The 18,194-nt window shown below is 31.4% G+C and overlaps 1 protein-coding gene across 1 annotated transcript; it reads right to left on the reverse strand.

The window, feature by feature from the left end:
- Positions 1-9,158: 9,158 nt before the first annotated feature.
- slc35b2 (solute carrier family 35 member B2) lies at positions 9,159-17,893 on the reverse strand. The gene is made up of 5 exons (XM_051137882.1): positions 17,493-17,893; positions 15,192-15,382; positions 13,474-13,634; positions 12,081-12,359; positions 9,159-10,523 (listed from the first exon to the last, which is right to left on the reverse strand). The coding sequence occupies exons 1-5, from the start codon at positions 17,510-17,512 to the stop codon at positions 9,867-9,869; spliced, it is 1,308 nt and encodes a 435-aa protein (XP_050993839.1). The 5' UTR covers positions 17,513-17,893; the 3' UTR covers positions 9,159-9,866.
- Between the last annotated feature and the right edge of the window lie 301 nt (positions 17,894-18,194).

Consider the following 18,194-nt stretch of genomic DNA (forward strand, 5'->3'; position numbering starts at 1 on the left):
CTGCTATGCTGATGATACCCAGCTCTATATTTCTTCGCGGCCTGGCGAAACGTACCAATTTGAAAAACTAATGGATTGTGTAGTTGAGTTAAAAAATGGATGACAAGTAATTTCTTACTGCTAAATTCTGAAAAACAGGTGTTAGTTATTGGGCCTAAAACCTCAGCGTGTAATAACCTAAAACACTGTCTAATACTTGATGGCTGTTCTGTCAATTCTTCGTCATCAGTTAGGAACCTAGGTGTGCTATTTGATGGTAATCTTTCCTTTGAAAACCACATCTCTAGTATTTGCAAAACTGCATTTTTCCATCTCAAAAATATATCTAAACTACGACCTATGCTATCAATGTCAAATGCTGAAACATTAATTCATGCGTTTATGACCTCACGGTTAGATTATTGTAATGCTTTATTGGGTGGTTGTTCTGCTCGCTTAATAAACAAACTCCAGCTGGTCCAAAATGCAGCAGCTAGAGTTCTTACTAGAACCAAAAAGTATGATCATATTAGCCCGGTTCTGTCTACACTGCACTGGCTCCCTATTAAACATCGTATAGATTTTAAAATCTTGCTAATTACTTATAAAGCCCTGAATGGTTTAGCTCCCCAGTACCTGAGTGAGCTCTTATCGCATTATAGTCCCTCACGTCCGCTGCGTTCTCAAAACTCTGGCAATTTGATAATACCGAGAATATCAAAATCAACCGCGGGCGGCAGATCTTTTTCTTATTTAGCACCCAAACTCTGGAACAATCTACCCTACAATGTTCGGGACGCAGACACACTCTGTCAGTTTAAATCTAGATTAAAGACCCATCTCTTTAACCTTGCTTACACACAACAAATCCACATTCTTATAATTCAAATCCCTTAAAGGATTGTTAGGCTGCACTAATTAGGTCAAACGGAACCGGGAACACTTCCCATAACACCCGATGTACTCGGTGCATCGTCAGAAGAATGGCATCTACGCTAATATTAGTCTGTTTCTCTCTTATTCCGAGGTCACATTAACCACCAGATCCAGTCCGTATCCAGATCAGATGGTCACTGCAGTCCCCCGGATCCAGTCCGAACCCAGCCCAGACGGTGGATCAGCACCTAGAGACGACCTCTACAGCCCTGAATGTCAGCGGAGTCCACATCAACTAGATGAGCCCCAGAGACGGATCCACATTAAAGACCACATCACCTAGACGGCTGTCGGCACAAGACCACGGGAACTTTGGCCAGAGGAGAACTGAGAACTGAGCCTGGTTTCTCCCAAGGTTTTTTTCTCCATTTGTCACCGATGGAGTTTTGGTTCCTTGCCGCTGTCGCCTCTGGCTTGCTTAGTTGGGGACACTTTCTCTTAACACAATATTGCATTTTATTTTATTGTTTTTGATTAACTACCTTTACCTATAATGTGAGTGTTTAATGTTGCCTTTGGCATTGTTGATGTACTGTTTCCTATTTAATACTGTACAGCCGCCTTGTCACAATTCTGTATTGTTAAAGGCGGTATATAAATAAAGGTAAAAAAAAAAAAAAAATCACGTTTAGTTCTGTTAGATTTGCTGCCTTGAATGGTGCTAAATTACACAACGTTTGACTGAACGACGTTATAAATGTCACGTTAGGTTTACATAAGGTGTTTATTTTGTTATTGTGTTTGACCTGACTACATGACTAGACAAGCATAAATCTCACTGACACTTACTGTGGTTTGGAGTAAACTCACTTTTCAGTCACCATCTGACGAATGATGTATGATTGAGAGAGACTCAGATGATATCATTTATGTTTACCTCATTTGCACACGGCAACTTGCAATCTGTGGTAAAATGTGAGCGGCTTCTGGTGTCGCTTCCAGTTACAAAAACAGTCCATTATGCTGCAAGAAATCACAAAGTGGTCTTTGTTACCATATTAAGTTGGCTTGAGATATATACAATGAGATTTACAGTGTATTTATTGTCTATTGCTATAGCAGAGCTTAACAATTTCCTACTGGTAAACTAGTAACTTGTTAATCATGCTAACAACATACTAGGCTCAGGTTAGTAACATGCTAGTAACTAGCTAATCATGCTAACAACATGCTAGTAACATGTTAATAATGTTAGAATCATGCTAATAAAATGCTAGTAACTTGCTAATCATCCTAACTACATGCTAGTAACATGCTAATAATGCTAGAATTATATTAATAAAATGCTAGTAACTTGCTAATCATGCTAACAACATGCTAATAATGTTAGAATCATGCTAACAACATACTAGTAACTTGTTAATCATGTTAACATGCTAGTAATGTTAATAATGCTGGAATCATGTTAGAAACATGTTAGTAACTTGATAATCATGCTAATAACATGTTAATGTTGTTAGAAATATGCTAACAACATGTTAGTAACTTGTTAATCATGTTAGTACATGCTAATAATGTTAATCATACTAGCAACATGCTAGTAACATGTTAATAACATGGTAATCATTTTAACAACATGCTAATCATGCTAACAACATGCTAATAACATGTTAATCATGCTAGTAACTTGCTAATCATGCTATAATAATGCTAACGACATGCAAATTCATGTTAAATAGTGCTAACGACATGTTAATCCACGTTAAATCATGCAAACAACATTATAATTCATGCTAAATCATGCTAGCAACATGTCTAAACCATCCTAAATCATGGTAGCAACATGCTGACTTTTTTTTTCACTTTTGTTCCAAACTTCAGTTTCAACAATTAAATTCAAACTTTAAGCTTTTCAAAGTTATTTCAAACTTTCAGACAGGGCTTTCTCAAGCCAACTTCGAAGTTTGTCTGCGAACTTTATTTTTAATTAATTATCGAAATCATAAACACTGGTTTGTTGCAGTAATAGTTTTATTGTTAACTGTACTTTGTTATTCTTTTAATTACAAATCTATAGCAGCTAATAAACTGGAATTCCCACACATTCACAGAACAGTTGCAGTTCTGCTTTGCAAAAACAAAGTGGAAATCTTCCAGGTAATCACAGTCAACTTTGAATCTTAACTTTTTAACTTTTAGATGGAATCTGCTTTCTATCTAATATTTCTACTCTATTTATCTATCTAACCAAGCCTACCAACATGAATCATGCTAATAACCTGCTAAACAACCTAGGAACATGCTAGAAACATGTTAGCAACATGTTAATAACTTGCTAATCATGCTAGCATTATGCTGCTGACTTGCTAATCATGCTTGAAACATGCTAGCAACATGCTAATCATGGTAGAAACATGCTAGCAACTTGCTAATCATACTATAATCATGCTAGAAACATGCTAGCATCTTGTTAATCAGGCTAAAAACATGGTAGCACAATGCTAACAACTTGCTAATCATGCTAGAAACATGCTGCTAGTAACTTGTTAATCATGCTAGCAACATGCTAACAACTTGCTTATCGTGCTAGAAACATGCTAGCAACTTGCTAATCATGATAAAGACATGCTAGCAACATGCTAATCATGTTAGAAACATGTTAGCAATGTGCTAACAACTTGTTAATCATGCTAGAAACATGCTAACATCTTGTTAATCCGGCTAAAAACATGGTAGCACCATGCTAACAACTTGCTAATCATGCTAGAAAAATGCTAGTAACTTGTTAATCATGTTAGAAACATGCTAACGACTTGTTTATCGTGCTAGAAACATGCTAGTAACTTGCTAATCATGATAAAGACATGCTAGCAACCTACTAACAACTTGCTAGCAACATGCTAATCATGTTAGAAACATGCTAGCAATATGCTAACAACTTCTTAATCATACTAGAAACATGCTAACGACTTGCTAATCATGCTAGAAACATGCTAGCAACTTGATAATTATGATAGAGACATGTTAGTAACCTACTAACAACATGCTAGCAATATGCTAACAACTTGTTAATCATGCTAGAAACATGCTAGCAAAATGCTAGAATCTTGTTAATTAGGCTAAAAACATGGTAGTACCATGCTAACAACTTGCTAATCATGCTAGAAACATGCTGCTAGTAACTTGTTAATCATGCTAGCAACATGCTAACGACTTGCTTATAGTGCTAGAAACATGCTAGCAACTTGCTAATCATGATAAAGACATGCTAGCAACATGCTAATCATGTTAGAAACATGCTAGCAATATGCTAACAACTTGTTAATCATGCTAGAAACATGCTAACATCTTGTTAATCCGGCTAAAAACATGGTAGCACCATGCTAACAACTTGCTAATCATGCTAGAAAAATGCTAGTAACTTGTTAATCATGTTAGAAACATGCTAACGACTTGCTTATCGTGCTAGAAACATGTTAGCAACTTGCTAATCATGATAAAGACATGCTAGCAACCTACTAACAACTTGCTAGCAACATGCTAATCATGTTAGAAACATGCTAGCAATATGCTAACTACTTCTTAATCATACTAGAAACATGCTAACATCTTGTTAATCCGGCTAAAAACATGGTAGCACCATGCTAACAACTTGCTAATCATGTTAGAAACATGCTAATAACTTGCTAATCATGCTAGCAACATGCTAACGACTTGCTAATCATGCTAGAAACATGCTAATAACCTGCTAATCATGCTAGCAACATGCTAACGACTTGCTAATCATGCTAGAAACATGCTAGCAACTTGATAATCATGATAAAGACATGCTAGCAACCTACTAACAACTTAACAATATGCTAATCATGTTAGAAACATGCTAGCAATATGCTAACAACTTGTTAATTATGTTAGAAAAATGGTGGCAACATGCTAACAGCTTGCTAATCATGCTAGAAACATGCTAGCGACTTGCTAATTATGCTAGAAACATGCTAGCAACATGCTAATAACTTGCTAATCATCTTTCAGGTAATCAGAGTCAACTTTGAATCTTTACTTACTTTTACATTCTACATACTTCTAGATGGAATCTGCTTTTAAAATCTTATATATATATATATATATATATATATCTTCCATCTCTTTTTTTAGAGAGTGTATAACCACAACAGACAAACACAAGAGACTTCATGATGTGAAAAATAACATCTAACTGTATTTAGCAGTGCTGATGACATGAACAGACAGTTTATCAACTCAAGAAATCAGAACAGAATAAAAAGCATGTGAAGAAAGATGAACAAATTTGAGACAGTTTGGTCACATGATCAAATAAATTTAATCTAATATATAAACAATGAACCCTAAAAAAAGTTAATAAGACTACATTAGTTAGGTAGCATTTCCTGATGCTCACCACACAAGTCCCTCACATTCCCTCAGACCGACCGCCAACACTTACAGTACAGGAGAGAAATGACACTGAATGACACGTCATCGATAATGAGTTATCAGACTTACAGATTCATTTACACCTCCAACTTTCACAGGCTTTTACAAGAAATTAATATCACGTACAGAAAAGAAACCTCATGTACGCTGGTGGTAAGGTGAATCTTTCAACTATGTCCAGGTCATATTTCACTTCAAAAAACAACAAAAAGAAAAAAAAAAAGAATTATGACATTATTCTCATGACAATTAAACAGATGATATGGAGAGAAAAAAATTCTTTAGAGCAATGCAAAAATTGACATTTTATTTCATTAACTGTTTTAATAAGTTTTGAAAAAAACAACAACATTCAATGTTTTAATGTATTTTTTTTCTGTACAAATTTATGAAAATCACCTTTGATAATGAAGGAAAAAACACATCCAGACACATTAAGGCAACTGTCATAAAAAATTTACAATGTAATAATAATTAAAATAATAATAATAATTTGTGCTGATGGTAATTGCCATTAAAATGTCATAATGCAAAAAAAAAAGCTAAAAAAAAAAAAAAAAAAAAAAAAAAAAAGTAATAGTCCTAGAATAAGATTTTTTTTAATGCATAATATAATTTTTACAGCCATTTAATGTTAACTGTCTTCATGAGATTCACCTGGTAAAGCTTCACTAATCATATATCATAACTTACCAACACTGATGATTTGTATTGCTAAAAAAAAAAAAAAACCTAAAAACTACAGCCTGTAGTGAACATACGTATGTATTAGTCCTGATTAGAGTTTACAAATAATTCCGCAACATGCAAAAGAACATAGACGCTAGACGAAAGAGATTTCACCTAAATATCTTGGTAAACAATCACGTGAACCTCAAAGAGGTCAAACCACAAAACTCCCAATATTCAGGCGTCCCGTCTCACATTTCAGACTGTTTATTTGTGCCGTATGAATGAACCGTGATCACTATGAACACATGAAACAATCCATCCCGCTGCTTTTAACACCATTCAAACTGAGCCAAAAATCAAATCTATGCTAGAAGGCAGATTATTATTGCACATGCAAATAAAAAAACAGAAAAATAAACTAAAAATGATTATCTCAGTTTCCCTAAGAACCTTCAATAGAATGAAAACTATATTTGTTCCAATAATATAAATTAAACGTGTTATTAGTATTGTATAAGTGAACTGATGATCAAGAGAAAATCTGTAGAAACCTCATTCTATCAAACCACGTGTTTGTCTTATCACTTCTGTGCATGTACTAATGGTAGATAATTCATAGAAATATAAATAGACTCATGTGGAACTTCCCTTTCAGGCTCTTACAAAACATGTGACATTTTTCAGTGCCTCCCTCAGCAAAAAACAGCAAATAATCAGCTTGCAAAAACTCCAGCAAACGACTCTTAAAGGAGCAGTTTGTCAAAATACCATCATCGTTACTCACACTAGAGTCATTCCAAACTCGTACGACTTACGATTCCACATATTTCTTCTGTGGAATATGAAAAAGGCTGATTTAGAGAGAATATTTCAATATAATGAAAGCATGAGGAGGTCAAACTCTAAGAAGCTGAAAAGAAAAACACCATAAAATATCAATAAATGATGGTGTGATAGTCACTATGAGGAATATTCTGCATGTTTGGAACAACCTTTTTTAATTTGCTTTATTATAATGTCAATAAGAGTTATGCGTTATGAAAATGCATGAAAAACACTGAAGGAAAAATGACTATCCGAAAAACGCCAGTGTTTTCTTTCAAGGCAAATCTCACGAAACCGGTCAAAACAGCTCGTATTTCACCCCACAGTCAAAAGGGACACAAACAGAGGAAGTTGTATTTTGCAGAAAGATGATAAAGCATATTTTTAGGAGTTTTTGCAGTGCAAAACATAAATATTATTGAAATTAAGTAACAGTTGTAATTGTAAATAACCATTTGAGAGAAACTGAGCAATAAAAGATGAAAAATAGGCCTAGTTTCTTTATGCAACAATATTAATGCTCATGCATGATTCTATGTGAAACCGATTTCTCGGATTAACCAAACAGGCACTGGTGGTTTATGGTTTGATATGGCAAATACGCAGTTTCGCTAATGCAACCGCACACCGGACAGCAGAAATAGGAGGGTGAAGAGGGTTCAAAACAACACCAGCATAACACAAATTAATTACTGGCATCAGTGAGGATGTTAATTTTTACAACCGTGTTTGTGATTTCAGTTCATCACATGTAAATCTCACAAAAACACATCGAGAAGTCTCGGTCATATTTCACACAAAATCACACATTTGTTATTATTATTGTATTGTACTACAGCTTAAAAAAAAAAAAAAACAGAATAAAGGAATTTGGGCTCAAAATTCGCTTATTATTTTTATTAAAAATAATGTCAATATGCAAAACATTTTAATGCTTTCCTATTACATTTTATTATTACTTTAATATTTTATTGTTTTATTAATAATAATAAAAAAACTAAAGAGGACTTGGGTGGAAAATATTCATTTTTTAAATTAAAATATAATGTCACTCAGCAGAAAATATAATCGTTCTTTAAAAAGCCTATATTAGCATTTCTAATTACATTTGATTATTATTTTCATTTTTTTTAAATTGTATTATAATACTAATAAAATAAAAATAAATAAATAAAGTGGATTTGGGAAGAATTAGTTCACATTTCATGAAAATAATGACATTATGCTGAACGGTTCTTTAAAAAGCCAACATTATCTTATTTCTTACTACGCTGTATTATTATTTTAATATTTTATTATTGTACTGAAATAAAATATGAAAATATATTAATAATAAAGTGGATTTTGGACCTTTTTTCATGTAAACAATGGCATTGTGCAGAAAATGTAATGTTTATTATTACATTATTATATTTTAGTATTATTTTGATATTTTAGTATTGTACCGTAGTATTAACATTTAAGAAATACTAAAACAAAAGAGCATTTTGGTGGAAAATGTGTTAAATTTTGATCAAAATAATTTCATTATGCAGAAAATGTAAAGGTTCCTTAAAAGCCAACATTATCTTATTTCTTGTTACATTTTATTATTATTTTAATATTTTATTATTGTATTATAACACTAATAAAATTAAAAAAAATAAAAATAAAGTGGATTTGGGCAGAAAATATGCTTAATTTTCATTAAATTCATTGATATTTTATTACTGTATTGTAGTACTAACATTTAAAAATTAACAAAAAAAAAAGAGCATTTGGGTGGAAAATGTGTTAATTTAATAATAATTAATAATAATAAAGTGGATTTTGGCAAAAGTATGCTTAATTGCCATGTAAATAATGGCATTATGCAGAAAATGTAAAGTTTTTATTATATTATTATTATATTTTAATATTAATTTGATATTTTATTACTGTACTGTAGTACTAACATCTAAGAAATAGTAAAAAAAAGAGCATTTGAGTGGAAAATGTGTTCAATTTTTATTAAAATAATGTCATTATGCAGAAAATTAAAAGGATTTCTATAAATATTTTAATATTTTATTATTGTATTATAATACTAATAAAATTAATAATGAAATTCATTGATATTCATTGAACATTTAAAGATCAATTGAAAAAGAGCATTGTGGGTGGAAAATGTGTTCATTTATAATAAAATTAATGTCATTATGCAGAAAATTTAAAGGTTCTTTGAAAAGGCCAACATTATCTTATTCTTATTTTATTATTGTATTATAATGCTAATATAAATATAATAATAAAGTGGATTTGGGCAGAAAATATGCTTAATTTTCATTTTTCCTTAATTCATTGAATTTCATTAATATTTTATTATTGTATTGTAGCACTAACATTTAAAAACTGATTTTTTTTTTTAAAAAAAAGCGCATTTATGTTCAATTTAAAGGTTCTTTGAAAAAAACCAACATTATCTTATTTCTTGTTACACTTTATTATTATTATAATATTTTATTATTGTATTATAATACTAATAAAATATAATAATAAAGTGGATTTGGGCAGAAAATATGCTTAATTTTCATTCTTTTTCAATTCATTGAATTTCATCAATATTTTATTATTGTATTATAACACATTTATGTTCAGTTTTGCTGAAAATAATGTCCACATGGTCTTTTCTATTTCTTATTGTGTTTTATTATTAATTTCATGTTTTCCTTTGTATTTTGGAGTGAAATATGACCCAGATATGATGCGAACAGAACGATGGGTAAACTAACACTCCTAATTCCTCTCCACCACAACCACATTTGATTTTCCTTCCAAAAGCAAATGTTAAATAGAAAAACTGAACGTGTTTCAGTACAAAGATATCAAAGGCTATCAAAGTCCGTGTTCACTCAATGGCTTGTGAGGTCATTTCTCGCACACAAAAACGCACAGCTCGCACGAGATCCCTTTAAAATGAAGAATAATCCCTTTCTGTACCGTCCGACCCTCTGCAATACAAACCCACAGTTTTGCAGCGAACAAAAAGACAAATAAACCACGAAAATGTGGCTCCTGTACACATCCGAACGAGCGCTCGATTAAACCTTCTGGACGGGCGTCTGCGCGGCCCGCTTGCCGCTCTTCTTGACGCGGCTGCGGGCGTAGATGCGGAGGAAGAGGGCGAGGAAGACCACGGCCACGCCCAGGCCGCCCACCAGGGTGACGGCGTGACCGTAGAGGAAGCAGGACAGGAGGATGGCGATGGCTTGCCGCAGAGTCATGATGATGGTGAAGACGGCGGCGCCGAACTGCGAGATGGTGTAGAAGATGAAGAGCTGACCGCAGGCCGAGCACACCGACAGCAGCACGGCGTGGAAGGCGAACTCGGAGTGGCGCGTCATGAAGGCCAGCGATTCGAAAAAGGCGCCCTGTTCCAGCAGAGAGCCCACCGTGAAGAGACACGAGAAGAGGTTGACGCCGAACATCATCTGCACCGACGACATCTTGTACTTGAACAGGTTGTCCTGCCAGTTGGAGGTGAAGCTGTCGAAGACGATGTAGCCGCCGAGGATGATGACGCCCGAGAAGGTGGTGACGGTGGACGGGTGTTTGGCCGTGGAGCTGGACAGCAGGAACATGCTGACTCCCACCGAGATCAGGACGGCCGTGAAGTACTCCCAATACTCGTAGCTCTTGCGAGACACGATCTTGCCCATCAGCATCACGGGAATCACCTTCGAGGCCTTCGCCAAAACCTGCGACGGAAACACAACTCGCGTCGGATCATGAGGGATTTGACAGCAACACGAGCTGACGTGTCAATCACTGCTACAAAAGCATGCTCAATCTTCTCAATGCATCCTTTTCAAAGAAAATCAAGATTTGATAAGATGTCCAGCAAAAAAAAACCAACAGAAATGTACAAACTGATATGCAGGATGCACATGACCAATAAGCATTATAATGGAAATGTGATGATATTTTAAATATTTATTCATTTTTATTTATTTATTTGTATTTTTAAAGGTTTTTGGTCAAATATACTGTACCACCATGGTGATGGTGAGTTTAACTAAATAATAATTAAATAAATATTAAATAAATAATTTAACATAATTCATTAATTTCTAAGCATTTATTTTATCCAAACAGTAATTTAATATACAAGTTGTGCAAAATTGTAAAACATTTAAATACTGTATTCATTTAGTCAATATAATTTATTAATTTATTAATTTCTAAGGCATTCTTTTATCCAAACATGAATTAAAAATAGTTAATATTGTGCATTTTATATAGTTTATATAAATTTAGAATATTTTTTCTATAGCCTTCATGCTTATTTTATTTAAAAATATAATAAAAAAAAATAAAAATATATACTTAAAAAATTGTGTAATTGCACTAGTGAGAATGTAATGACCATCACAAATGAGAATGATTTTTATAGATTTTTTTTCCCAATAATGTTGATTTTAACTAAATAATAAAATAATTTAAAAATAAAGTTACCACTAGCCTTCATACTGATTTTAATTTAAAAAAATTAAAATAATGTTTAAAAATAGTAAAAAAAAAAAAAATTCTATATATTATATATATATATTTTGCACTGCCTTAAATAATTAAAAAATTAAATAATTTATTTATATGTATAAAATGTATATTTTACATTAATATAAATATTTTACGTATAAATCTAACATATTTGTACTTAATATTTACATGTATACATACATACATAACAAATGTATAAAAAAGTGGACATTTTTTAAAATACTGATATTTTGTTTTAATTTTATATTTTAATATATTGTTTTTTTTTTTAATAATTAACACTATTCCAATGCATAATTTTTTGTTTAGTACAAGTGAAACCAGGAATCAAATATTACAATATGTATTTAACAAATTAAGGATATCCGTTTAGCATGCTTGAAACCGCACAAATGATTTCATTTATTTATTTTGTATTTGTTTGAATCTGTTAAATAAAGCACTCATATAATCTGCTTCCCATATTAGCATTAATAGACCAATGCTAATATTTAAAAGAAAAGCAAATATTGTCTGACACTGATATGATCACAGATATATTGTGCAACCCTAGTGATATTATTTACACACAGGGAAATATCTATTCAGTATCTACATTATTAGGGTTATCTGTTGGTCTACTTGAGTACTTAATGAAATATGACCATACTAGAATCTTTAGATTTTAATTATCTGTTATTATTATTTTATGAATCATGAAACGTGCTAAAGAAGTATAACTACACAGTTCATTTAACCAGAATGCAGTGCTGTACCTGTGTGGGAAAGCTGATGTATTTGAGTGCTTCATACTGGCACCAGCTGCTGAGGATGTTGGAGAGTGAAGCGAAGGAGTACTTGTACATGGGCGCACCGTGGCGGGGCTGTTTGAACAGGAGGCACCACAGACCGGACACCGTCAGGGCCAGGATCCGGTTCATGAACACCAGAAACTGGGAGTCTTTGAAGCGCTCGCCGCTGCCTTCCGCCTCGGTCGCACCGTACGAGCGCGTCATCACGCGCTCCTGCAGAACGCCCCACGTCAGGTACGACACCTGGATGAGAAAAAAAAAAAAAGATATTAGAAGACCTTGTAGGTAACACAGAAGACTATTAATTTGTGCAAAAAGTTCATTAAAAAAAAAAAAAAAAAAAAAAAAAAAAAAAGAAAGAAAAATTCTTAACTTGCGCACACAGTAATAATATTAAAATGACTTCTTAATAATAATATTATTTCATTAAAAAAAATGTAATTGCAGTAGTGAGAATCTAATGAGTATTAAATGTAAGAAAAATGGGAATTACAAATATAAAGCATACTGTAAAAAATAATTTTCAGATGTAAAAAAGACGTTTTACTTAAATTGTATTTTCCAAAACTAATTTTTATCATTATTGTTAAAATATGTTGTATTGCCTTCATGGTGAATTTAATTAAATAATAAAATAAAAAATTATAGATAGATAGATAGATAGATAGATGGATGCTGCCTTCATAGTGATTTTTTGATGCAAAAAATACATGGTCTTTATGGTGATTTGTAATAAATAATAAAATAATTTAATTTAAATGAAAAATTTATATAAATAAAATGTTGTACTTCCTTCATAGCGGTTTTAATTAAATAATAAAATAATTTTAAAAATATAGATAAATAAATAGATGTGTAATAAAACAAGATACATTTAAAAAAAAAATAAATAAAAAATAAATAAATAAATAAATAAGTCATACTGCCTTCATGGTGTTTTTAATTAAACAATAAAATAATAATAAAAAATAGATATTGTAGATATTGTAAACACATGAAGACTATTAACTTGTGCGCACAATAATAATAAAATACTATTTAAATACTACTTAAAAAAAAAAAACTCCTAAAAATATTGTCATGCAAACTGTAGAAAAAAATAAAACATTACTGAAATGCAAAAAAAAAAAAAGATATATTACTTAAATTGTAAAATATTAAAAAACAAAATGAAAATGTTTTACTGAAAGTAAAAATGTTTTACTGAAAAATAAACATATATACTTTTTAAATGAAAGAAAATACTGTAATTATATAGATATAGATTATATAGATATATAGATATAGATGTATATTTATAGATATAGATATAGATGCTAGTTAAATGATCCAGTGTGGTGTCAAATGAACATATAACCTGGAGTCCAGCAGCACAGAAGATGAGTTTGACGGCCTGTCGAGCAGATGAACTGGATTCAGACTCATTTCTGGCTGCCGATGAAGCATCATCCAGCAGTCCAGTCTTAGATTCATTCCCAAACACACACGTCTTTATGACGGGAAAACAAAGGCCACGACCTACAAGAAACATCAGCAGTATGTCAGGAATCAGGTTTGACAAGTACTTTCTGAATAAAGGAGCTGCTGCTGGTTATGATAATCTAAATTATGACTGTTTTGTGATAGTGCCCACAAGTATGAAAAAATAAGAAAAAAAAAAAAACGAATTATAGTATGCACAAGTAGGAAAAATTGTGGGGAAAAATAAAAATATTTAAATTTATATTTATATTAAATGGAAAAAAAATATTATATATATATATTTCTAATTTTCTTTTTTCCCCCACTAATTCATGCCCATTTAATTTATTTATATAAATGGACATGAATTAGGGGTGAAAAAAAGGAAAAATAAAAAAAATAAGTAGGAAAAAATTACAGTGGACATAAACAGAAAAAAAATAAATTATAACTGAGATAAGCAGGAACAACTAACTGAAATAAAAAAAAAATGCTGATGTAAGTAGGAAAAAAGTGGAAATTACTAAAAAAATATAGTGGACATAACTTAAATAAGTGTCAAAAAGTAAATTATAGTGTACATAAGTGAGAAAAATATTTTAAAAAAAAATAAGTGGGAAACAATTACAGTGGACATAAATGGGGAAAAGGAGTGAAAATAAATTATACAGACAGAAAATAGGAAAAACTAACTGGTAAAAAAAAATTAAAAATTGACGCAAGTAGGAAAAAAATAAGTGGTAAAAAAATAATAATAATAAAATAAAAATATATAGTGGACATAAGCAGGAAATAAAATTAAACAAAAAAATACAACGAATGTATTAGGAAAAAAGTGGTAAAAAAAAAAAATGGTAAAAAATTTAAAAAATTAAGTGCTACAAAATAAAAAAAAAATATAGTGGATAAGAGCAGGAAAAAATGAAACAAAAAATACAAAGGACATAGGAAAAAAGTGGTAATAAGAAAAAAAAAAAATAAATATATATATATATATATATATATTGGACATAAGTAGGAAGCAAATACGTGTTAAAAAATAAATCTTATAGTAGAAAAAAATAAGTAGAAAAATATAAATTGGAAAAAATTATAGCAATCAACAAGAAAAAAATAAGTGGTAGAAAAATGGAAAATGGAAAAAAATAATAGTGGAAAACAATTACAGTGGACATAAATGGGGAAAAAGGAGGGGAATATAAATTATAACAGACAAGTATGAAAAACTAATTGGTAATTTTTTTTTTTCAATTGGCGCAAGTAGGGAAATCTAAGTGGTAAAAAAAAAAAAAATATATAAAAAAAAAAAAATATATATATATATATATATATATATATATATATAGATATAGATATAGATATAGATAGATATAGTGAATATAAGCAGGAAAAACATTTAACAAAAAAATACAACGGACATAGTAGGAAAAAAGTTGTAATAAAATATACATATACATATACATATATATACATATATATATAGGACATAAGTAGGAAGCAAATATGTGTTAAAAAATAAACCTTATAGTCAACATAGAAAAAACAGGGGGAGGGAAAAATAAACATTTGACTTCATTTGAGTAAGTGTGCTCAGGGTGGGTAACTTCAACAAACCTGTTTCTAAATAGTTGATTCGCTTGAAGTAGCTGATGAGAAAATATCCTGGGATAATGATGGTGGCGTAGCCCAAAACATTGAGGAACAAGCGGAAGAGCCAAACGTCCTGCCATCCGCCCAGCAGTGAAGCGTCTTCAGCGTCCGCGAGCACAGACGGCAGAACACACAGCGCCGCACACCAACACAAACTGAAGAGAAGAATATTTTACATTACTCCTCCTACACTACACATCTCCACTTGCCTTTACTGAACCAAAATAAACAAGGAAATCAAAAAAGTCACATCTGCAAACCTGGTCGAAATGCAACACAGAAGTCTTTAGAAAAGAAATCAAGTGCTGCATAATTTAGCGTTCATGTCACAGAAACGCTCCTGTGTGTCGTGTGAATTCAGCATTCCTGGAATCCAGCAGGTCTGATCCCATTCCAACAGAACGGCTTTGTGTTCAGAGTTCAGGACGGCCTCACATGACACAAACTAACCTCTATTCCACCCGTTACCTGACACCTCCGATTGGACGACTACTATCGGGACTAGTTGAACACTTCATTAAAGACGGAACGCGTCACAAAAGAAATTTAAAGCTTTGTATTTAATAGACTTCATAAAGATGTTTGCCAAGAGTCTCTGAAAGACTTCATTCAACAAACTGAGTTTCCACACCTTCTGACCAGTGAATTTCCATGACTCTCCCAGTTTTCATGACTATGCGTACTTTTTTCTCTTTTAAAGTACAATTTTCTAGCAAATTAAATATCTTACAACTGGAGCACAAATATATAAATATGGTTGCAAAAAATATATAATAAATGTGGTAGTATTATGTGGTAAAATAATACAGTGGACATAAGAAGGAAAAAATAAACAGGGAAAAAAAAAATATAATATATATAAAATGTGCTGATATTTAGTTATTAATTATATATATGCACAATTTAAAACACCTCTTTTCTAAGTGAATTAAATACCTTACAACTGGAGCACAACTATGGTGACAAAAAAAATAAAATGTGGCAAAAAACAATAAAAAAATACCCTCAACATAAGAAGGAAAAAATAAACAGGGAAGAAATAAAAAAATTATATGTACTAAGCTAAGCTAAAAATAATTTAGACATATACACACACACATACACATATGGTGGAAAAAAAATGTATATGTGGTTATAAATAAAAAAAAAATACCCTGCACATAAAAAGGAAAAAAAAATAAAAAGGGGGAAAAAAAGAAAATAAATAAATAAATTAAAATTTTAAAAAAAAAAATAATAATAATAAAACAATAATAATAATAATAATAATAATAATAATAAAAAAAATATATATATATATATATATATATATATATATATATATATATATATATATATATATATATATATATATATGCACAATTTAAAATACAATTTTCTATGTGAATTACATAACTTGAGCACTGGAGCACAACTATATATGTGGTGGCAAAAAAATTAAATTGGTAAAATAAATAAATAAATAAATAAATAAACATAATACATATACACATATACAAATATATACAAACACACACACACATTTTTTAAGCTAAATATCAGCACATATTATATATATATTTATTTATTTATTTTCGTTTATTTTTTCCTTCTTATGTGCAGGTTTTTTTTTTTTTAACCACATTTAATTATTTTATTTTTACTACATTTAATTAAATTATCTAATGTGGCAATATTACGGACAGTTATGGACAGACAGGGAGGATTTTAATTTAATTATGATTTTTTTTTTATGTTTTTGAAAGAAGTCTGTTCTGCTCACCAAGGCTGCATTTATTTGATCAAAAACACTGTAAAATCTTAATAGTTTTACAATTTTAAATACCTCGTTTTTACATGAATATATTGTAAAACACAATTTATTCCTGTGATGCAAAAGCTGAATTTTCAGCACCATTACTCCAGTCTTAAGTCACCCACGATCCTTCAGAAATCATTCTAATATGTTGATTTTCTACAAAATTATCAATTATTATTGGTTCTTAAATATTACTAGTGGTTCTTTTTTTTCAAGATTCTTTAATGAATAGAAGGTTCAAATGAAAGGCATGTATTTGAAAGCAGCATGTAATTACATATTAATACATTTAGTAAGCAATTATACATAGAAGCAGGCAGGAGATATGAATTATTTAAACTCAAAAGATGTGAAATGTTTCATGTCAGCGTTAAAGTGCTGTCTGAAATGCTGCATTAAAGTAACTTTGGCATCACAAATGTTATATTTAAGTGTTATTGTGATGTTTGAGCATCATGTTTCAGTACCTCCATGGAAACAGAGGCATTTTCCAGCAGCAGAAGCCGCCGCTTCGCTTCAAAACTCCCTAAAACGGCCGCTGAGAGACTTCTCCAGACGAGCTCCTGCGCCGAACATGTATCGATGAAGCCTTCGGACAGGGATTAAACAATTAACATCCAGGATCCGGACAAATCCCGAGTGTTTCTGAGCTGAAACTTCTCGGCCTGCTTCATTCATGAGTTCATCCGTACTGACGTGTTAACACACATTCACACACTGCAGCGCTTCCGGTTGTGAAAGAAGACACACCTTGACGGATCCGTATTGTTTCCAATTGGATTTAGTATTACGAGGCTTCGGTAAATATTTGAATGTATATTGTTTAGCAGCCGTGTTGACACAGTTGAGAGAGTAAATTGTCCTTGGGTTTGTGGGCGGGGGTTCATTATTCTTTACGAGAGACTTTTAATTTGAAATTTATTCGGCGCAGATTCTCAAAGCAATGGAACGTGTAGCGCCCCTCCCGTGTCTGGCGACACTTTAAACTTACAAAGACGCTCATATTATCATATGATGCAGCAAGAATATATTAGGAGATACATGTAATTATAGCTGCTTCTCTGTCATTTTTTAAATACTGTTAAAATATGTTTATAAAATTTTGCACACCTTACTGTAGAGGTTAAATGTAGTAAAATTACTTTTTAAATTAATTTCAATATTTGATC

The sequence above is a fragment of the Labeo rohita genome, chromosome 20 (assembly GCF_022985175.1).
Source record: "Labeo rohita strain BAU-BD-2019 chromosome 20, IGBB_LRoh.1.0, whole genome shotgun sequence".
In the NCBI taxonomy this organism is placed as follows: Eukaryota; Metazoa; Chordata; class Actinopteri; order Cypriniformes; family Cyprinidae; genus Labeo; species Labeo rohita.